The following is a 13,621-nucleotide window of genomic DNA, read 5'->3' as shown; positions in this document are numbered from 1 at the left end:
CACCGCCCCCATCCGTCCAACTGCCCTTGCCATCTTCCAGCAGCAGCAGCACCGCCGCCGCCACCACCACCACAACCGCCATAATCATCCTCCCCCTAATTTGCCTCCCTCTCCCACCACAGCCACTCCATCCCACCCCCAGCACGTACCAAACACCCATTAGGGGCAAATTAAGGGCCCGCGTCGCTTTGCGTTAATGCGCCGGACGTGGACGGTGATAAATGGGCAGATTATATGGGGGTTGGCTCAGCCCGCACACCGGGCAAGCAGAGGGGGGATGTGTCGCCCTGCGTGGCGTGCGGGGCACGTCGCACGGGACGCCAATCAGGGCGCGGCCGAGAGCAACTCGAGATTAACCCGCGCCCGGGCAGCACGGGGGCTTCACGCACTGGTGCTCTTCGTCCAAGCGGGGAAAACTTTCCATGCTGCTGTCGGTGGCGGGGGTGGCGGGGGGGGGGGTTAATGTCCGCACGAGTGGCTTTTGTGGCTCATAGGTGTGGAGCGTGCAAACGCCGTTGGAAAGGCGAAGGCTGTTTGGGGGGGTAAGCTCGCGGTTGGAGGAACAGGTGCTAGCGACCCACGTTTGCTGCGACGTTGTTGTTGTTTGAATTGTGGGTGAAATGGTTAAAAGCGACCAGGTGTAATTAATTTCAATGCTAATTATTTTCTTTTTAAAAGGCATGGCTTAACGCTTTACGAAAATTAAATGCCCATGAAAAACATGATTTACTGAATTTGTATGCATCAGGGAAGAGGGAAGGGAATTATTTTATGCGTTCAAAAGTGATGGCAATCAGTAATCACCACTCAATCAGCTTGGGAACAAATGTGCCACACCACTATACATACAAAATACCAGTAACCTCTACTTAAAGGTTAGTGTAAATGTTTTTTTGATTACTCTCTGTTATGCCAATGGCTTCGATGGAAGAGGTGTTGCCGAAATTATTTATTTAATATTTAGTCAAGATGCACAAAACCTGGTACATTTCCCTCCAATTGTTTTCCATACACAACCCAGACATGCACCAACTATCTGTGGGCATGTGGATTTGAGCAGAAATGTATCAATCTCGTTCACACGTCCAACCCCGTGTCCATCTATCAATGGGTCTGTTTGTCCAACTGTCCATATATCACCTACGTGTCCGAACATCCATTTGTATCGCCAGTCTGCCGCTATGATCGCCCGTCTGTTTGTACGTCCGCGTGCTCATCTCCACGTCCGTTCAATTGCCTTGTCTATTTACGCGTCTTCCAGTTGCCTGTCTATCAGTCACCGAATGTATCCGTCTGTTTCCTATTAGCCTTTGCCCCTGCGGCCAGCGGATGTGAGAGCAGGCTGTTCGGTGAGATGCTGAATTACCTGATAATGTCTCCTTCCAGGGCAATAACACGCTTGATCATTTTCTGTCCCGGATCCCTGGGCGATCTGTAATTTTCCAAAGAGACAAGGGAGAAAGGGAGGAGGGGTAAGGAGGAGGGGTAGAGAGAAGTAAAACACGTGCATAAAGACACGGACATCCCACACGCACACACACACATAACCATATATACACACACAATATAGGCCCATTAGCAAGCAAGGCTTCTCAAATGTGCTATAATTAATATCATAAAGGCAACAGGCCACTATGTGCCACCATTAACACTGCCTCATAATAGAACGATAAACCCTAGGCGGCGAGCATTTCAGGCAATGGTCCTTCTTTAGAAAAGGCAGCCAGGGTAGGAATATTACCGATATATGCATGACCAAAAAAGCAAGAGCAAAGACAACAACGCACACAGGAGTAAGAAAATAGCACACGCACAACCGGGCAATTACTGGCTTTTTTTGTTTTTGCCCGTGTCCATGCAAAGCGTGAACAAGGGAGGTGAGGGGGTGGCAGCGAGGCAGCGGTGAGAGACGGAGGCAGCGGTGAGAGAGGGAGGCAGCGGTGAGAGAGGGAGGCAGCGGTGAGAGAGGGAGGCAGCGGTGAGAGAGGGAGGCAGCAGTGAGAGAGGGAGGCAGCGGTGAGAGAGGGAGGCAGCGGTGAGGGAGGGAGGCAGCGGTGAGAGAGGGAAGCAGCGGTGAGAGAGGGAGGCAGCGGTGAGAGAGGGAGGCAGCGGTGAGAGAGGGAGGCAGCGGTGAGAGAGGGAGGCAGCGGTGAGGGAGGGAGGCAGCGGTGAGGGAGGGAGGCAGCGGTGAGAGAGGGAGGCAGCGGTGAGAGAGGGAGGCAGCGGTGAGAGAGGGAGGCAGCGGTGTGAGAGGGAAGCAGCGGTGAGAGAGGGAGGCAGCGGTGAGAGAGAGAGGCAGCGGTGAGAGAGGGAGGCAGCGGTGAGAGAGGGAGGCAGCGGTGAGAGAGGGAGGCAGCGGTGAGAGAGGGAGGCAGCGGTGAGAGAGGGAGGCAGCGGTGAGAGAGGGAGGCAGCGGTGAGAGAGGGAAGCAGCGGTGAGAGAGGGAGGCAGCGGTGAGAGAGGGAAGCAGCGGTGAGAGAGGGAAGCAGCGGTGAGAGAGGGAGGCAGCGGTGAGAGAGGGAGGCAGCGGTGAGAGAGGGAGGCAGCGGTGAGAGAGGGAGGCAGCGGTGAGGGAGGGAGGCAGCGGTGAGAGAGGGAGGCAGCGGTGAGAGAGGGAGGCAGCGGTGAGAGAGGGAGGCAGCGGTGAGAGAGGGAGGCAGCGGTGAGAGAGGGAAGCAGCGGTGAGAGAGGGAGGCAGCGGTGAGAGAGGGAGGCAGCGGTGAGAGAGGGAGGCAGCGGTGAGAGAGGGAGGCAGCGGTGAGAGAGGGAGGCAGCGGTGAGAGAGGGAGGCAGCGGTGAGAGAGGGAGGCAGCGGTGAGAGAGGGAAGCAGCGGTGAGAGAGGGAGGCAGCGGTGAGAGAGGGAGGCAGCGGTGAGAGAGGGAGGCAGCGCCACGCTGTCGGAAAGAGACTGGCGGCGCACAAAGCCTGACTGCGCGGTGCAGCCAGGCGGGCACAACATTTCATCGAGAACTCCCGAGAAGGCACCGGCGCTGTGCCTGGGAGAGACAGAGGCGGGGCGGGGTGGGGGGGGGGGGTGGCGCAGGTCCCCCGCGCCGCTGGTCCAAACACCAAACACCGTCCCTCGGCGAACGCCTCGCTACAGCAGCGGAGTCGCGGGGCCGAGGGCGCTACGGGTCGCGCGCGCGCAGCGGGCACCGTTTTGCTCCGTGGGTCCGCACTTGTTGAGGCGGAAAGAACACTTGAGGCTTTGGCCGCACACGGCTGGCGAGCGTTTCAATGGCTTCACATCGACCACCAATGAATGCTCTTGACGCGGAGCGTGTGACTGCCACTTTGCGGGGAGTCAACAGCGGTTGTCCCACGGCTGCAGCAGCCACTGCCACGGGAATGTGAAATTTGCAGCGATGGCGCCCAGGGTCGTGAACACAAATAAGCACCGTCCCGAACTTTTTAAGTGGACGCACTTCAGATGTTTTCATGTTCACAAATGCATCGCAATTTACAGAGACGTAACAGTGTTGAACTTCGTACGGATACACACACAAATGTGTACACACACTTGAACACGTATCAATGCACATCCACAGACGTACAGTTGCCACCTATATACATGCATTATGTGCGTCTATATTTGTGGGTTTTGATGCATGTTGAACTTCTTTCGCACCATACGTAGCTAACCGTGCTCATCGGAGGGGTGGGGGGGAAGGACAACAAACAAATGCTAATATTACTCTAAAAATGTCATAAAACCCCTACGAGGCCATCTACTTTTGCTTGTGTCTAACACCACCAATGGTGAACACACTGCACCAGGTCCTCACTTGAGGCTGATTGGACGTAGGGTTTGGCGGAGGACAGGTTCAGTTACCACGTGCCACCGATGTCTACAGCCAGGCATAAAGCCCTAGCCAATCGGATCGTGGCACAATTCGATAACCAGTGCACCGCTGCTCTGGCCACACCACGGGCCAGCACATCCACATAGGCAAATGCTGCGAGAAAGCACCTACTATTAAGGGGAGCACAGTAGATGAGTGGGTGCTGTCTGGCCAGCACACAATCCAGCCTGCCTACACACACACAAAACAAAGATCCCCTGCATAGCCTTGAAGACTTTTGGGGCAAGTGCTGTTAGCAAGCACCTATGAAGGCAGGAACGGTGCAGGAGGGGGTGGGTGACCAGCACCACCCCAGCTGCCTTTGTCTCGCCATGAGCGATGTTTCCACACCGACATGCACACACATATCCACACAGATACCAGCACATAAATTCGTGCTGAAGACAAAATTAATTTGCAATAACCCCCCACCTCCAGCTCACAAGGGTTTGCCCGCTCCAGGTTTGGCTGTTGCACATCAACAGCCAAACCTTTACATCCATCACTGCTACATGGCCGTGCGGCAACATCTCACCAAGTGTGATCTCCTGCGAGCTCTCGTTATAGACGTCATAAATTATATAAGCCAAACCCATAGATTCAAAATCCTGCGCATCTGTTCGTTATTTACTGGTTAAAAATACGTGGATTTTTTTTCTGCAATACCTCCATCTGCTGCGGTAATACAACGTGAATTTCTGGCACACACACACACACACCTGTACGCCAATGCTTGGGTGGCAGAGACTGCTGGATTGCGCATATATTATTTTGTGCTCGACACCCACCTGTAGAGCATACAAGGTGGCAAGTACGTAGCTGTAGAGCAAGTAGGTAACCGTTTTCATGGCTTACCCCCAAATACTTTCATTGCCTCCTACATACTAAAGTGTTAGGTAATAAGAAAATGGGCAAATATCCCAAAAACAAAAAGTCTTCGGACTCCGTGCGGCTTTTGTCGATAACGTAAGATAATTTACTGCAATGGTTCTTGTAATAACATAGCTTCAGATGTTACTCGGTATCCTTTTTTAAATCCTTTGTTATTTTTTTATTACAATCCGCAAATTAAAGTCCCGTGGCTGAGCTTAAGGCGGACAAATTGTTATGCCACGGGCACAAATTTTGAGACTAAAAGTTATTAATGGCCACTTCTGTACAGGTCACGGCACGTGCCAGACCCGGTAAATGAATTCCGAAGCGTTTGCGCCAACGCTGCACTACTTTATTATTTCATAAGGGTCAGGCGTCATCCCATGCATTATTTAACAGGTCCTCAGACTCCTGGTGTGCTTTTTATTTCACTGTATCTTATTTTATTTCATTTTATAAGAAGGCCCTCGGTGCCCCAATAACTGCTCCACAATATAGTTTGTGCGTATATATATGAGACATTGTGAAATTTTGAGCGTTGAGAAAGACCTGCCATCAATGCAATGATATTTCTCACGAGGAAATTATCCTTTCCTTATTTTGCTGTGAAAATGTGATACATGAAAGGGAAAAAAAAACTTGATCTGTGAATAATTAATATTTAAATATTGCGACCAAATATCAATACTTATATTCATTAAGTACATTGATTCTCCCGTTTTATTTTATATGCAGACATATACTGGGCTTGAAGCACAAGAGGGCCACTGAGAAACACATTGGACGTCATGCTGAGCAACATACGGTACAACCAGAAAGCACATTGATGGCCGGGCGATAGACACGTGTCATATGGCAGTCATAAAACTCCTACTTTTTAGCGCAGGAATTTGTCAACAGTCATTGTTGACTGGGCTGACGCCGGGTTCTTGTTCTTGCTGCACTTGGTTTAATGGGTGACTGAAACCCGAGTTGGAACCCAGGATCCCAGTAGTGCAGGCTCACTGTGATGACCCCTAAGCAACCTGACCACCTTATGGCTTTTAAACATGGCATGCCACTTGCTAAATGCTATGTCATGTTTGAGAATGAATGCAAAGAGGTAGCATTTATATTTTTTTGTTATACACACACTGGAGAACCCTTCCTGACCAGCGAGTGGAGATCAACATGGGGGTATCGTGCCTACAAATACCCGGTGCAACCTGAAAATGCATTAGAGATATACAGCACAACCGCACAAAAAACACCAATGCTGTATTATCTACAGCAGGGTATGCAGGAAAGTGTTACCCCCCCCCTCCCCCCGTGTGGATAGGAGGCAATTTTAAGGGATCTCAAAAGTAGTTCTGTGATAACCTCCCAGAAGGCGTTCTCTAACACAGGGTGATGGACTGCTGGCTGCAATACATTTCACATTGGGCATTCCTTGCATCATGGCAGTATGCAGACAGCACAATTTGAATATCGGATTCTTCACTGAGACTTTGAGGAATAATTAGGGACATGGACAAACGCATGAAAATAAAATTTAAAAAGTTATGTTTTTGTTTAATTAACTCCTTAAAACCTTCAAGGTATAACTGCTCTGGCTGTAGCGCATAAGAACATGAGTAGTGGAATGAGCCACTTAGTCACTCAATATCACAAACAATAGTGATCCCGAGTGGATCATCAGGAAAGAAGGGTTGAAGAACGAATGAAACGTTTAACTTTCAAACCCTATCTTAGTGAACACCGAATGCTACAGGTCTACAATTTTACGAAAATATTTTTTCCGTCAATGTCTAAAACTGCGTAAACATATTTTTACGTAAGTATGTGCAGCAGTGTTTTTTTCCCTCTCACATGTTTGAAAGATGTTAATTGGATTGTATTGAACCCTCTTAGAGACCATCGAGATCCAATATTTTTTCAGGTCCTCGATTTAACCATTTGCGAGCCCATTGAGATAAAACAATCTGAGAGAACCGATTGAGATTCATGATTTCACGTCATTTTTTTAACCATCTGCGAGTCAGTCCATTTAGATTAATTCTTCATATTACTTAACGATCTGAGGAACCGCTAAGATTATTATAATTAATTTCTAAATACCCTTTGTTTAACCATATTCCACCCAGTCGAGGTTGTATTACTTATTGGTGCCCTTTATTGAATTAGGCATCATCCCCGTTGATTTAACATTTCTGTGCCCTTTATTTAACCATTCCAATATATGAGCTTCATTGAATGGGGTATAACCTCAATGAGATTGTTTTTTCACGTCCTTAACCTGACAATTCGAGAGTCCGTGCTATTGTCACCCTTGTCCATTTCTTTAAACTCGGCCATCAAACGCTACCAAAACGTTGGCAATTTGTGCCATGCGGTGTGGTTAGCAACTTCCCTTCCACCACCCTGCCTTGGTTTATATATTCAACGTAACTGTCAAATCTTTGCAGCCATCATTACGTTCATATTTTATCAAAAAATGTATTTTTTGGTACCGAATATGTATTATGCCCACGGAATGTATTTGAGCTGGTGGCCTGGATTAGGCTAAGGGAAGCTATAAATGCAGTGCTGCACACCTTTGCATGTTGTTGAATGTACGTTTCCAGCCTGCATTGATGTTTATGCTGTGATGGCTTTTCTCATCATTTATAGATATGAAACACCACTATCCATAAACAGAATGAATGAATATTGATAAATGTGGTCTCACTGAAACCAGAATAATGATTATTGCTACGTTACAGCGCGATGAATTTGGCTGATAGACAATCAAGGAATACAAACATTGTTATGAGACTGGATGGATGTAATGAACTCCAAAGATTACAAGAAGCACATTACCCCCCACCCCCCCCCCCCCCCCCCAGCGTATTAATATAAAATAATTCGGCACAAACAGACGAACACGTTCTGTTCTGTTAAACACTTTGTTCGTTTCCGCCGCAGTTTATGTTTTTAGTTCAGGCACGTGTTTCCTACCCAGTTTCGTGTACGCATACATCATCCAGGTATTCCCACTTGTCTGCACGATGTACCAGCAGGCCTTGAGAAGAGCTAAAGCTAATGCACCTGCTGCTCATGAGCGCTGCGCAATGAGCTGTGGGAGGCTATTCTAACCCCACTAGATATTGGCGAACAAGGACAAAGCAGTAGCCCCATGGGCAAGGGCAGCTGAGTGATGGTCGCGAGATGGAGACTGAAAGCATTTGCCATAGGCAGAAGCGGGCGACACAAATAATACAACGGCGACGACCAAAGCGGGCACAACGATACTACGCCGTACGACGTGATGCGATTGCTGATGGAGGCTTGCATTGAAAGTGTACTTGGTTACGAGGGTTCGGTTTAATGTCGGAAAGGTTGGCGTGCCAGGTGACCACATTAAATATTTGGACAACAGCCAAAAAGGGAAGTGATATTAATGGTGCGTCGTATCTTAGATGCATGCCACTGCCTCCAGCACCACGCTCTCGCATTAATATTGGAATCGTGGTCCGATAATTTATTGAATATTGACGTTGTCATCACCTTAAAGTCCCATCCCTAATAAGATACAAATATGTGGCTGCAGGGCTTCTGTGTTGCCGTGTTTTTTTTCCTCTGGGTTTAGAGTTCACCGGTTTTAATTCAACATTGGCCTCCACGAAAAGAAATAATTTTAATGATGAAATGAGTGCTCTCCACTGCTGTATTAACATATTGGCTTGTTGAACCAATGCATCATAAATGTGGGGGTAATTTCGCCGTGCTGCTAATGCATCCTTAACTATATTCTGAAGCATGCAATTTAAACACAGTCCAATAAATAATAAACTATTATGAACTAGAAGAGGGAGGAGCGGTAGCATAGTGGGTTAGTGCACCGCATTACGAACCCGTTTCACGCGAGTTCGACTCCCAGCCATGGTTAACATCAGTGACGTGTGATATCCAAACCGGTCTTTGGGTTGCCCATTGACCAACCCGCACGCACTAGCATGGTAAAAGTATGGTTAAATAACCCCCATGACTGACACAGCATGGGTATTCAGTGGACTAATTAAGGGCTGTAAATAAAATGCATAATCAATGTGCAGACCAGTGCAAGGGCAGTTTATAACCAAGAGAAGTGAAGTAAGTAGGCGAGCCAAGAGAAAGCGGAACTCTTAATGGCTATACTGGGGCCATTACTGTTAACGTTCAACACGAAGGTTATAATTAGGGTTAATACTGAAGAGTCACAGCAGCGATGCAATATAACAATACTCTCACCTCACCTCCCGATACGAGTCAATTAAATATATCTCACCAAGTGACAGTGCATTAATATTAATACAATCTGGAACGGAGGGGCATCAACATTAACACGTATTTACGTATCATTAAATTAAAATGTACGTGGCAGATGCAGCACTCTGATAATTCATTCCCCGCAGGCATTGCCGGGTGACTGGGTGGCGCTGTCGCTAAAGAGGAGCCAAAATCCTGGCACCAAGTTTACTCGAACCGGCTGTCTCGTCAGAGGTTGGTAAAATTAGTTCCACTCTGAGCGTTGTGAAGAGTGGCCTCGTTTGGAGTAATTGATCAGCACCACAGACAAGTGGACTTTACACAACTAACTCAGAACCAAATGGATGCTTGTCTGATTATGTAGATCCCACTGGGCGGAATTGCCCGTTCATCTCCATTCCAAAAGGCTGAGTGGCACATATCCTGAGCACGGGAGTTTCAAACCCGCAAGACTTGGCTGGTCATCCATCCAGCAACACCTTCCTTTCATTTCATAATGACCGGGTGAAAGGCACACACACCCATGGTCAAACTGTCACGAAGATACAAACATTGAACCAAGGTTGGTGATCACGCTGTCCCCAACACCAGAATTGGCCATTCAGCGCGATGACACGTATGATGGCAAAGGCCTTCACAGAGAGTGCACAATCTTTCTCAACGTGTCAAAAAAACCAGAGGTCACTGCTGAACAGGCACGGTATTGCAGCGGTCTGTATCACTACTTATTGAGGTGTCTTCGCAGGTTCAAAACAGGTCTCTGTGACCCGTGTGATGGGGAAACGAGGGCGTTTTTTAGTTATCTGTACCTCTCCTGGGCACTCTGGGCTTCTACTCTCTGGCCTCTGTTCTCTGTCATCGAACTCTGTCATGCACAGCACAATCACAAAATCATCCTGGTGAAAGGAAGAGCCATGAATAAAATGTTGCCCATCACACCGAGTTATCCAGGAGCGTTGATGGAATAGGCCCAACCAACCAACCAATGTTGCCCGTAATACCAATTAATTTAATTCGATACACTTATCAGGTTTACACAAAACAGAGGATGGCAACATGACAGATCAGCTCGCATTGTAACAGAATTTCATGCAAATTTAGGGCAAAATAAAACCCCAAATACGCCGCAGCCACGTCCTATCTACTGCTGGATGAATGCTTCCCCACGCCATCGCCATCCCTCTCAGTCTTCTCATCCCACTATCCGTTTTGCTCCTGCACATTTAGTTGATCTCATCATTCGATTTCCAGGGTGGTGGTCATCACCTTTGGCGTGTACCCTCCTCTGGCTGCCATTGGATCTCCGGCCTCATCCCTCATCCCTACTCACGATGTGTCCTGCACAAGCACACTTATTTTAATTTCAAAATCGATATGAAGTCTCTAATGTGTTCACTATATAATCCACGCGATTCTCTTTCTCTCTCTCTCTCTCAGTGCAATTCCAAGCATGCATCTCCCTAACCCTCTTTTTGTGTAGTTATCAGATATTATTGTATGTTCTTTGTCAGAATCCAGGTTAATGATCCATTTATCATAGCAGGCAATATGCAGTAATTTAACACGTTATTATTTTCGCACATTTGTCTGTACATATGCCACTTAGATATGTCACATGCTACATGGGTGTGTTACTTTTCGTAGTAGTGTTTTGTTCCGCAATAAAGAGGCATTTGATTCAGTGGAAATAGATACAATTATCTGTTTCACACGCCAAGGTCTGAATAAAATTGTATACGGAAAATGTTTTAAACATTTTGAAGATAGAATGCTGAAAAAGAATGTAAAAAGTAACAAATACAAAACCGAAGATGTAAGGACATACACTTTAAGGCTATTTACAGCAAAATTAAACTACATTTTTTTTTATGTATGTTGAACTTCTTTCGCACCATACGTAGCCAACCGTGCTAATCCGAGGTGCGGGCGAAAGCAACAAACTAATCACAAAAAGCAGCTGATAATTGGATTGCAAAAAATAAAGACATGATGAACATAAAAGGAGAACGAATGTAACCACATCAGATTTGCTGATAACTTTGACATAATAACCAAGGCATATAATACCCAATGTAACCCTCTGGAGCATGTCTCATAATCTACTGATCATATCCAGAACCAGGACTGTCGTGGCTGAGCGGATTTTCTCCACAGCTGCACCAGCAGCCATCTGGAACTCTCTCCAACTGCACATACGAAGCATCCAAGAACCATCCACCGTCTCAGCTCAAGGCACTCACCCGACCAGGCTTTCACCCATCCAGCCTCTCACTCATCCAGCCTCTCACCCGTCCAGCCTCTCACCCGTCCAGCCTCTCACCCGTCCAGCCTCTCACCCGTCCAGCCTCTCACTCGACCAGGCTCTCACCCGTCCAGCCTCTCACCCGTCCAGCCTCTCACCCGTCCAGCCTCTCACCCGTCCAGCCTCTCACCCGTCCGGGCGCTCACCCATTTAGGCATCACTGTAGTCGGGGTATACACCACCACAAAAACGACCAAAGGGCTGTGGTCGAAAGGAGGCCTCGCTACGTTGTTTCATTTCCTTATCGTTCTGCTCCATGGCAGCCTGCATTTGCAGGACAACAGTCTGCCCTCAAAGGGGAGAAGAGCTACACCATTCTTCAGGGACTGTTGGGCCCTATGTTTTTTCAGCCACAGCAGATTGGGGCGCCGTGATGGTGAGTTGTTATCTCCCTCGCCTTGTATGCAGGAGATCATGGGTTCGGTCCCAACCATGATGCCTGTATATTTGGACATTGCATGTTCTCTCCGTGGTCACGTGGATTTTTCTCCAGGTCCTCTGTTTTTTCCCTCCACATTTTTAAATCAACTTTGCGTTTAGATTATTTGGCTGCTATAAATTTCCACGCGATAAGCCACTTAGTTGAGCTATCATTTGTGGCCAGGTCGGTTCTGAAAAAGGGCCAAGAGCTCAGTGGCCTTTACCCTGTAAATAAAATAGTTTACTGCAATTTTAGATTTGAAGCTTTCGTGACTGCAAGGATCCATACTCTTTGGTTCTATTCGGTAAAGTCACGTAGGTAAAAAATAAAATAACAAAAATCACGACGTTTCGGCCACAACACAAGTGGCCTTCATCAGGTGAAGGGACCGTGCTGTCATGCGTTGGAGTGAAAACAGCCAAGCCCAGGTCGCGTCCTTTAAGCTGTGTGGGAGGAAACAAAACGCCTGACAAAGGAATTAGCATAAAAATGAGCACGATGTACGTAGGAGGTGCATGGGTCATGATGGACTCCCCCCCCCCACCCCCGCTGCTGGTCCGTCTCCTACGTACATCGTGCTCATTTTTATGCTAATTCCTTTGTCAGGCGTTTTGCTTCCTCCCACACAACTTAAAGGACGCGACCTGGGCTTTGCTGTTTTCACTCCCAACGCTGTCCTCATGACAGCACGGTCCCTTCACCTGATGAAGGCCACATTGTGTTGTGGCCGAAACGTCGTGATTTTTGTTATTTTATTTTTTGCCTACGTGACTTTACCGAATAGAACCAAAGAGTATAGTTTACTGCAGTTGTCTTGTCATGCACGAAGACTCCATTGTTCTGGTACTCCAGTTGAGAGTGTTCAAGCCTGCATCGTTGACAAAGGACAATCACAGGGGCATATCCTTATGAACATTCCTTAAAGCCGTGCTCTTGGCTTTCACTGAAACTTTGGCCAGGGCTTTCTAAGTCAGCTGACCACAGTAAGTCACGTAAGTACCTGCCCACATCGACATGGAAGCTGCTTAAAAACGTTCTAACTTTCCTTCTCTGCTGCCCTATATTTGCATATCGGGCAGTAGGATCACTGGATTTTCTGTCACCGACTGCTTCACATCATGCGCTGTATCATAGTTGAGTCAACTAAAGGTAACCAACCCTCTTAGGGATCTTAAACTATTTTCCCAGTATAGCCCATTCATGGTAGATCATGTCGAACATATGTTGGTCAAGCGACACTCCCGCTGACTTGGACACTGGGGATTTATTCAAAACCCGGGGTTCCTTAACCTTATCCACCCCTGCCTCTCCCTCTGCACTGAGGTTCTGGGCCACAATATCAAGATCTGTCACCAGTCTCCACATTACATTTCAAACAACTCATATGAGGAAGTGTCTGGCAAAGGGCTCTTCCTCACCCAAACTGGACTTCTCTGAGCACTCCCCACCATCTTTAGTTTCAATTTTATTTGATTGCGAGGATTCCTCCTCAGACCATTCCTCCTTCTCATGATTCTTTCTTTGAAGGGGACGTTTCCGAGGGACCTGGTGTCTCCTCTGCCACCGGGTCCCCTTTCTTTCTCTGTACCCTCGCCTGCTTGGACACTCTGCAGGAAGGGATCACACTTGCTCCTATCTGAATAATCCAAACGGCGCTATTCCAGGAAGGGAATCACGCTTCTCACATCTCTGTGTGTGAGGGCTGTCCTTCTAGTGTTGGCTATCTGATGGCCTCTAACCCACTTGCAGACAACCTCTTACCCATCAAGGGTTGTGTTTCCCGTGTTGCGATCCCTGTGTGGATTCAATGCTAGAGCTAAGAGCGCTGGGCACTGGAATGCTGTTCAAATGTTTCTAGTCGGAGCGTGTCAGTGACCGCCGTATGAATAAATACAAGTCACGTCCAAAAAGTTTAC

The 13,621-nt window shown here is 47.8% G+C and overlaps 1 protein-coding gene across 3 annotated transcripts in view; it reads right to left on the bottom strand.

Moving 5' to 3' along the window:
* IMMP2L (inner mitochondrial membrane peptidase subunit 2) overlaps positions 1-13,621 on the bottom strand; it is a 258,807-nt gene that overhangs the window by 48,183 nt on the left and 197,003 nt on the right. For 2 of the 3 annotated variants that reach the window (XM_032954088.2, XM_032954089.2), the window contains exon 4: positions 1,367-1,432. In XM_032954088.2, coding sequence (XP_032809979.1) covers positions 1,367-1,432 — 66 coding nt within the window. Of the gene's footprint in view, positions 1-1,366; positions 1,433-3,157; positions 3,504-13,621 lie in introns of those variants that run through there. The other variant, XM_032954087.2, reaches the window with a different exon arrangement.

Source organism: Petromyzon marinus, chromosome 14, assembly GCF_048934315.1.
Source record: "Petromyzon marinus isolate PM22_M1 ecotype Great Lakes invasive population chromosome 14, UKy_Petmar_22M1.pri1.0, whole genome shotgun sequence".
Taxonomy (NCBI): Eukaryota; Metazoa; Chordata; class Hyperoartia; order Petromyzontiformes; family Petromyzontidae; genus Petromyzon; species Petromyzon marinus.
The sequence above is the reverse complement of the archived record's forward strand: the minus strand, read 5'-3'. Positions and strand labels throughout refer to the sequence as shown.